General features: G+C 44.2%; 2 protein-coding genes across 3 annotated transcripts; both read right to left on the reverse strand.

The window, feature by feature from the left end:
- Positions 1 to 791: 791 nt before the first annotated feature.
- Positions 792 to 4,825, reverse strand: LOC135811933 (uncharacterized). 2 transcript variants are annotated; one of them, XM_065325204.1, is made up of 3 exons: positions 3,635 to 4,825; positions 1,994 to 2,210; positions 792 to 1,784 (listed from the first exon to the last, which is right to left on the reverse strand). In XM_065325204.1, exons 1-2 carry the CDS (start codon positions 4,819 to 4,821, stop codon positions 2,015 to 2,017), a joined length of 1,383 nt encoding a protein of 460 aa, XP_065181276.1. In that variant the 5' UTR covers positions 4,822 to 4,825; the 3' UTR covers positions 792 to 1,784; positions 1,994 to 2,014. The 2 variants fall into 2 exon arrangements, 1 of the variants encoding a protein (XP_065181276.1); XR_010552721.1 differs by lacking the exon at positions 3,635 to 4,825 and adding an exon at positions 3,367 to 3,396 and having other exon boundaries at positions 808 to 1,784.
- A 112-nt stretch (positions 4,826 to 4,937) lies between these two features.
- Positions 4,938 to 7,550, reverse strand: LOC135812963 (uncharacterized). The gene is made up of 4 exons (XM_065326181.1): positions 7,398 to 7,550; positions 6,665 to 6,738; positions 4,989 to 6,557; positions 4,938 to 4,948 (listed from the first exon to the last, which is right to left on the reverse strand). Exons 1-4 carry the CDS (start codon positions 7,436 to 7,438, stop codon positions 4,938 to 4,940), a joined length of 1,695 nt encoding a protein of 564 aa, XP_065182253.1. The 5' UTR covers positions 7,439 to 7,550.
- Positions 7,551 to 9,474: the final 1,924 nt, after the last annotated feature.

Genomic DNA, 9,474 nt, shown 5'->3' on the forward strand with positions numbered 1-9,474 from the left:
CATCTTTCTCTCCTTGTGGCGATCAAAGAAAACGAGAATCAGGGAGAGAACATCTCTCCTTGCCAAACTAATAATAATTATTATTATTTTGTGTTCAAAACTCCCGCGTTCGCGTGCGGATTCCGTATTTTACGACTTCTGTGCGAGGCAGGTCAAAGCTGCCATGGCAACTGCTGCTTGAAAAGCACGTTGCGACCAGGGAGCCCTACACCAGGGAGCCCTACCCCTACACATACCGGGAGGTGACACGGAACCATAACTCCTGTTTGATGGTTGCCTCACGGGTGAACCCTGTGGTTTTTCAAAAAACCATCGAACTTTTTTGAAACCGCAAACAAGGCTAAAACAAGGATGGTTTCATGAATTTTTAGTGCAGTATTCATTTGAAATTTTGAATCGATCGATTGGATTGAATTATTGTAAAGTGCTATAATATTATATCTTTGATACATCTTTGATCTGTCCTGGGAGATGAAATGTCGAATCTTCCTAGCCCCCTTGTTGTGGCCGAAGACATTCTTGTGTGCAAGGAAGACTTTTGTTTGGACAAAGAGCGCTTTGTGAAGTGGATTCGAGGTTGGTGATGATAGTTTTTCATTTGTTGAATGAGTTTGTGTTGATAATGGATGATATCGACGCAGCGCCATTCAATGTTGCGGAATTTTGGATGCAGGTCTTGCTGAGGACGAAGTTCTAGTCGCCCACCAGCCACAGGAGTCGACCACCGCGCGTGCAATTTGCACATTGCTTGAGAAATGCATGCAGGGCGGGGATCATACGTACTGGGGAACTCAGTCATTCCTGATTGAGTTCTCCAGTGACTTGAACAACTGCTTTGGAAGGTCCCAAACAGAAATACGTCAGCACTTGAGAGCCATGTACAAGCAGCCATCGTTTACTAGATTTTGCAAATTGGTTCTTTGCAGCAGAGAGGATGCGAATTTTCCAGATGATAAAAAAGGTAAGAATTACACACGAACAATATCTTGCTACTCGTATAATGAAAGTAATTAGTCATCATTATACATCCTACAATCATGTACATTATAATAATATTATCATTGATGGTGCTCTCGGCTGGAGCTCATCAGTAGCCCTCATTTTCTAGAGAGAGGAAATAAATTCGCTAGACAATGAAAAAACAAGTATTATTATAGCATACCGCGTACCGGTGTCTTGGATCGAAACATTGTAGTTGCCGACATATTTCAAGCACGTGAGTGGAAAGGAAATAAGCAAATTACAACTGAAACGTGTCGTGAAATAGATTGCAGCAGGAAGCATAAGTTAGATATTGCCGTACAGCAAACACAAATGCATAAAATTGAAACTGCATTAACTTCATTTAATACTAGAGCTAGATTGGTTGACTGCAGGGAGCCCTACACATACCGGTATGTGTAGGGCTCCCTGGTTGACTGCACACTAACATGTAGAATTAATTAACAGACACATCGCCAACAACAAAGCTACGGCACCAGCGGAACATGCAACAGTTGTGCAGAGCTGACAATATATATTTAATTTATAATTTCAAGAGTATGCGGAATTTTAATTAACAGACACATCGGCAACAACAAAGGTACGGCACCAGCAGAACATGCAGCAGTTGTGCAGAGTTGACAATATATTATTATGTAATTTATAATTTCAAGAGTATGCGGCACTTGGCTAATTATCCATTCTTCTCTGCTTTGAATGCTGCAGTTACCGGTCGATTGTCATCTTCCCTATTCCACGAGCTAGTCCGAACAATATGGCAGGAGTTGCAGAAATCCGGAACCCTGCAAATCACCACAAAAGAACGGCCACAACGACATGATGCACCGGAGGCTGCAGCCATAGCATACCATGCTGGATGGTGCATTGTAGCTGTGCGGAAAAGGATATGGCACAAGCAAGGACAACAAGAAAACTTGCGGGTACTCAGTCAATTTGGAGTGGATGTGCGTCTGGCGCAGGGCTGCCGGGTGTCTAAGATAGAACTACTTACGAGTGAGGATGATTCAGTTCTTCACGGAAATGGGCAGCCAGCCGAGTCTGTAGAAGAGGATGTTGCAGAGGTAGAAGAGGTGGTCGAAGAAAGCGTAACACACGATGTGGCGGTTGCTGAAGTTGTGACGGTCAATGATGAAACATCCAGAAGCTTGTCAGCGGTGTTGGCAGCAGATGTATTCGAATCGTTTGATGACATAGAAGACGATCCACTCCTGCAGGCATGCAACCACACAGAAGAGAAGCAAAACCAAGGGAAGCACGTCTTCAAGCTGAAGTCAGATGCATTAGCAATGTTCCAGCAAATGCACGAGTTAACAGAGTCGAGTTTCCATGCTCTTCTGGCTAAAGAGCGCAGCACTGCACTGCCTCTCCTGAAAGCAAACCTTCTTGCAGATCAAGGCATCTGCAAGCAGTTCCACAGGCTCACCAACACTGATGACAAATCAATGTTGGTGGCGATCATCGATATGTTTGTCAAAAGCAAACAGAAGCAGATGCTGAGGAGATTCAACTTGGCCCCAAGGAAATCCTCCCAGGCCCTACGTGCCAGTGTCAAGCCGGGGAGCAATGCTGCCAGCAAGACAGCCAATCCTGACTCTGCCAGCATCCTCACAACTGGTACTGTGAAGCAACTTAAAGACGCATTGCGCAGTAATGGTTTGCCCGTGGGAGGGACGAAAGCTGACCTGATCAGCAGATTTTCCTCCCACCTAACCTCCTTGGAAAAGGAGAACTGCGAGCCAAAGTAATGAACCAGATAAGTAGTATTTATTTTATGTCTCAATCTCCGTCTTCACCACCACGGTGTTATGCTGCAATCGTCGTAAATATCTCCCCAATTTTTTGCCCTGGGGGCTTCATCATATCACATCGTATCATAATTATAGTATTTTTCCCACTGAACATTCATATTTCCTCAACCTTATGAATAGTGATTCGAATAGATTACAAGTTTTTCCTGTTATCTGCACCGCCTCCATCATGCTTGCATTGTAAATTATTTGCTAAGGCCTAAGGAGGCCTTCCTTTTCCAGCGTCGATATTGTCATTTTCGATTCGTTTTTGGTACACTTTTAAGTTTTCCAAAAACAAACATACTGTATTCATCTAATGGACACTCAAAATTTCTACTTTTGCCTTTCACAGCCTTTTGTTAAAAATTAAAGTCCAAAATCCTGCTCTACCCTTTCTTTAAGCTCCAAACATCTAAATGCCAAGCAAATGAAATAAATGGTGGAGTGTTCGTCTGTTCGTCCTAACTAGTAACTTACAGGTCATTTTCCCTTTACAAATGAAATATTTATAGTAAAGAAAAAGGATCAAGGAACTACAAGTTAGGCTATAATGTCCACTAACACCACCACTTACTTGACAATCAGCTAATGCGATAACATTGCACGACACTGACCGACGGTACCGACGTTCTACAACTAACTGGCTAACAGCTCTAGCACGTCTTGGGTGCGCAATCCAACAGCCTTCCAACTTGACGTGCTAGAGGTGATAGCTGATGATTGGCTCTCCATCCGAGTCTAAATGAAATATTAAAATTAATATCAATTTCCCTTTTCCATTCCCTCAATTGGTGAAAAAATTAATATCCGTGTATATTGAAGTACACACGCAAGTCACTTACTGTTTCTGGTGTGAATCCTTAGAAGTTGCCACCGTCCTTGCATGATGAGGCTTGAGAGGCATTTGAGCTGCACCCGTACCCAGGTTTCTACCCATGACATGAGTCTGATTGAGACACAGGCCATTGTACCCATACGCTTTGCATGTCATGTTGCTATTGCAACCGCCAATGCTCCTCTGGAGTCCAAAATACCCTTCAAGGAAGTCTTGATTAATGGTTTTCGGTATCACATAGAGAGGTGGTTCCAAGCTATGGAACTCTGTGGCAATGAATGCTACAAGGCTCTGCAAGCCTTGGGCTGCAAAAGTCACATCCTCATGTAACTGAGGGGAAACAAAAGATTTGGAGCCACCAGAAGATCCCGCATTGCTTTTCCAATCATTCAGCCATTGGCTTACGGATGCAAGTTTGACCAGGCGGGGGTCTGATGGGTCTACCAACTTGGTGCTTGAAGAAAAGATATCCACAAACATTTTAACGTTTTCCAAGTACTTCCGTACTCCTACCGTTCCAGCAGGATCACTGGTCTGCATTTCATCAATGACACACTGCTGGAAGACATCAAATGCCAGCCCAGCACGCATTTTGCTGTAGCTAGAAAGGTTTACATGTTCCTTTGTGATTCTTGTCAAACCCACTTGGCGCTGACTATCCCTCTCGTTCACCTCCCTAATCTGCTTCCACACTATGCTATACCCTTCAACCTGCAGGTGCCTCGTGAAAGACGCTCCTTGACCACTTTTCGAAAGGTTGTTTCGGAACTTCTTTACAATGTGTGTAGGGTCTGATATGACGAATATAGGGTGCAATGATTTCTTGTTGTAGTATGCACCGGAGCTATCCTGAAAGCTACGCAAAAAACCACGATTGCTACCACCACCGTCACAACAAAGGACAAGCACATCAAACCCAAACCGGTGAAGGCTTGAAACACCAGCATCAATTACATCTTCCAGTTGATACCCCTTCATAGACTTAGTGAAGAAGTAGCAGCATGGAAAGAAAAATTTAGAAAAGAGGCTCTTGAAGGAGAACTGCAGAACATGGGTAGCTAACAGGTCTTCCACTTCACCCTCTTCACTATCAGGATAACACCCACTGTCCACGAAGCCTACAAGGGTATCAGAACGTTCGTCCCATACAAGGCCTTCTTTCACCTTAACTTCGTCAAAGTAAAGTCCACCCATAAAGGCTCGGTCATGTCTGCCTTTTCCCTGACGAAGAAACTCATCATAGCTCTCTCTCATATTTCTGAGTGAATGTTCATGCCAACCGCTTTGAGGCTGGTTGAAGTTCCGGTACCTCAATATAGTCCTGCCAGACGGAAGTTTCAAAAACCCAGACTCCCGCATACTTTCGTACGACTGAGCAGACAGCGCATGTTGCTGCATACACCAGCGAAGCACTGATGGGTGCCAGCGCATTTGATGACTAGGTGTCACGAGGGCACGTGCCTGGTCAGCCAACAAAAGGCTAAAGAAAGCATCTTCAGGTTTACCTGTGTGCAAAAGCAAGTGTGTTTCACACAACTTTCGTGACCGAAAAGGACCGGATTTGCAATCTTTCCATTTACAAGTGTAGGATGGGTGCAATTGCAATGCACTATTTCGAACGTGGTCAAATTTCAAATGATGCACAAGATCTTTTATTTCCGAAAAATGCCTTTTGCAGCCTTCCCACATGCATATTGGGTTTTGCACTCTGTCGTGTATGATGTCCATACCGTCTTGAAGGTTTTTAAAAACCTCTGAAAAACCATCATCCACAGACGAAATCATTTCGTCCCTCATTTTCTGCAGCCGATGAAAGTTTCGGCTGAGTTCCTCAAACCGTTTAGCCTCAGAACGCAGGCGTAGAATTAAGTCATCACGTGACAAATGTATAAAGGCAGTGTGCGGAGAAACGGGTGTGTCCGAAAGCCGAGAGAGTGCTTTCCTCAGCGTTCCGTCAAACAATTTACAAGCTGCACACCTGGACCCAGCAGCTATCAGGTGGGGACAGACAACAGTTCGAATGCAGCGTTGTGGCACCCAGGCTTCTTCAAGATTCGCTACCACCGTACCATCTGAACCCCGGAAGATACCACCTTCAGGACGCGTCTCCACTACCTTCTCATACTTATTGTAAGAACACCCAGAGCATTCACTGGCAGTTGCCAACATATGCAGAAGTTTGGAAAAGTGGTCAGCTGATGACACTACATTATCAGATACATCAAGCTGCAAAGGCACTTGTATCCCATACATGAATGTTGAAAAGGAAAGGTTAGGCAGGATTCTAATGCTACGTACAGCATGTGCGGGACTTCCACCAAAGTAAAATAAATGCAACCCTTCATTTCCCTCGTTATCCAACCGCCAGAGCGAAAAGGTTGAGGCATGCGAATAAAAGAACTCCGAGATTTCAGATAATCCAAAAGGCTTATGATCCGCAGTCTGATTGGGTGCAAATTCCCACGAAGCTAAAGCTAAATCGATATCGCGAAGAAGCGCACTCCTGTCCGCTTCGATCATGCAATTCTTCAACGCATGGTGCAGAGTCCCTCCATGCCCCTGAATGATTTTCGAAACCAAGTCACTAAACCTGGCCCACCTGACGCGCCCACGATACTTTCCGGAGTTCGTTGACTTTGTCGGAGCTCGCTTCAGGTAAGAGGTTACCTGTGAAGGAGAAAGTTGATCCTTGCAATTCAAAATTCGATTTGCACCGTTCACTGCACGTTCAAAGGCCAGCAATGCTGCGTCCCGCGCTCTAAACGAGTTTGTGGGGAAGCTGGTCTGCAATATGCTGTACAGCACAAGTTCCCTACAGCATGGTGGGTCACCATTTTTCCAAGTGATTGGGTTACATGCTGGGTGCAGCTCAGCCTCGATGCAATGATTGCGTGAGTTGTCACCAACAATAGCTTCTTTCGATTGAATTCCTGAAACAAGAAGCAAGAAGAAAATTCACCCATTCACCCATACATATGAACTACTCCCCACTTCATCGTGCATGCAGGACAGCAATGCTGGAGCATGACCATCGTACCTGTTGTGCTATTCGTATCTTCATGTTCTCTTAAAATTCGCTTCAAAGGCGGATCAGCATCACCACGTGAGGTCCTATATTGACATATAAACAGAAAGAGAACAGACAGAACTTTGGTGTTTGAGTACCCAGGTATGGTGCTCGGCACACTGCAGCTATACATTCGTTTCGTATAGTTGTACTGAAAACCGCGGTGCTTTACTCGTCCCAAAAATAGTGACATTTGAAGATGAATTTGGCAATCAAAATTGCCTCCTAACGTTTCCATTTTTTTAGGGATAAAACGAGAAGTTATGTAGATGCTATTAATCAACAGTTCATAAATCCACGTCTTTGCCGAGTGGAAATATATGCTTGCTAACATGATGTATTTTCAATATGTGCAAATGTTGCATTCACAAAAAATTCTGAAAACAGGCAATAACTACACGAATTGTCCCTGTTTCCGACTTATAGTAATTAGGTTAACTTATATTTGCACGATACAGCGAATCCAAAGAGTCTATCCACTTGTTACAGCTATACAAAAGTACGAACTTGAAAATGTTTTTAGGCTCTGATTTCACCACGACGTTCAGCAGAGTTTAGTTAGATCGCTGTGCTAGTGTGTGGCGACAGCCTTTATCTTCGCCGGAAATACTCGTTCAGAGTGTTCAAACTTGGTCAGACTTCAGGAAACATGTTCATTCGATCGTCATTTTCACTAAATTTTGACATCACAAAACACTCTTACCTTTTACCCAAAAGCTGAGCCTGGGAAACATTGGCCGCCATCCTACTTGCGTCAATGACCACTCAAGGCCATATTGAAGTGTCACAGCAAGCCAGCATATGATAAGATGACTCTCACAAACGATATTCAGCATCGATTAACTCTTTTCATCAATATCTGTACTGATATGATGTGTGATGAGAACTCTCAGCTACTTTTTTTTTTTTGAATGAGTCAAACGTCATGCACAGTTTCTGTGCCCGTGTCACCTCCCGGTATGTGTAGGGCTCCCTGGTTGCGACACTCGTGTGACATCACGCGCTGTGTACTGTGCCTAGAACGCCCATTCGTGAAAGCCATGTATACCTCGTGTGAAACGGCCCTTAGGGAGGTCAGTGAACGCAAGGCGCAGGCCTACACTCTGCGCATGCATTGCGTCATCGATTTTTTGAAGGGTAGGACTAAAGGGACAAGCTTATCTATTTTTGCGGATTTTCTTTCATAAAAAAAGAAACGTCACAGGCTGCTCTTCGGAGGTGTCCGCGTCCCAGCGGTCCGGGCAAGCGACCGCATCTCAGTGGGACACTTGTCCGTGGCCTTTGTACTGGAATCTGTGAGAGAGCCTTTCCAGGGACTACACACCTACCGGGTATGGACAAATCCCTGGTGTTGCTCCTTTTTTGTTCCTTTCCTTTTTATTTGTTTTTGCTGAGAAGGAAACGTTGCTGCATGAAAAGCTTTCTGTTCACGCCAGCGCCTTTGGCATTTTCTCTAGTAACATTGCTGGCTGATAATGGTCATTGCTCGTGATGCCAATGGTGAAGAGAAGCTGGGTTTCTTGCCATTTGAAACTTCCTGACTCTGAAAATGTAGCTTGAACTAAGAGCTCCAAGTATCAAGTTTAGTTTTTCGTTGTGCCAGACCTATTGTTAGAAGCTGCAGAGATGAGGAGCAAGGGCCTAGCCTAGGGAGGCGTTGGATTAATGCCAATAATGGTGTTTATGGCCCTGAAGACGCCAGCAGTTTTCACTTGTCAGGAGGACAGCCAAGTTGGAGCAGGCAGATGACAGATTATTTGAGTATTTATAGCAGATCGTCTCAGCACCTCATGGTTACTAGTATCTGACAAATGCCTCTTATTGCTAGTCTGCATTAGAGCATAGCAGAATTGATCATGTCACAAGTAGTGTCAAGACTTGATGTCCTACGATTATGCTCAGATCATGTTGCAACTTCACGGGAATATTCGTCCTGCCACTGTGCGCTCTCCCAGAGTTGCATGCAGAAGTTACATGCCTGTCACAGTGTGCAATGGACAACGCGTTTGCATTGCTTATGGATGCAAGCGGATGGAGTGTAGACCAGATGAGAGAAAGTGATCCGGATATTCAACTAGCTTGGACTGCCATAATTAATTGGCCAGATGCCTGGACCATCTGAACATTGCTCCGAACCAATCTACAGAAACAATACTCACACAGGAAGCCAAATGATAAACCCATTCAGCAGCTATCGAACCTTTCATCAAAACGTAATGCAGTGCATGCATACTACTACTACTACTCAAATGAGATCAACGGATGCCACATGCAGATACAACGTGGAGGCTCAGTATTTTCAAGAACACAGTGCAGTCTAGACAACTAGAACAACGGGTCTTGCACCTAATGTCCCTGATTTGCTTGCCGTATTTAGGTCCTTGCAATTCTCCGATGGTTATGTACCACAGTATGAGATATATGAGGGATCCCGGCAGCATGATAGATCCATCGGTACGTGAAATTCTCCTGGATGTTTGTGTGTGGTTATAGTGGTACAGGACATGTGATGTACGCCTCTTTGGTCGCTCACACATGATCCATTACCAGCATTGGTTACACTTTATTATCAATTAATATTTGTTATGACTTACGCTGGTCTGCGTACCCACCCACTCTACTCTAAAAAGTAGAGACTCTCGCTTGCCATTAATTTATCCGATAGTTTGACTCTCTAGGAGTTTCCCTACTACATGTATTATATGATAATTTATATTACCAATGCTCTAGACAGCAAGCTGTTTTACAATTATCCTTCTACATGACATTGTATATCTTCT

This window comes from Sycon ciliatum, chromosome 3, assembly GCF_964019385.1.
Source record: "Sycon ciliatum chromosome 3, ocSycCili1.1, whole genome shotgun sequence".
Lineage (NCBI taxonomy): Eukaryota > Metazoa > Porifera > Calcarea > Leucosolenida > Sycettidae > Sycon > Sycon ciliatum.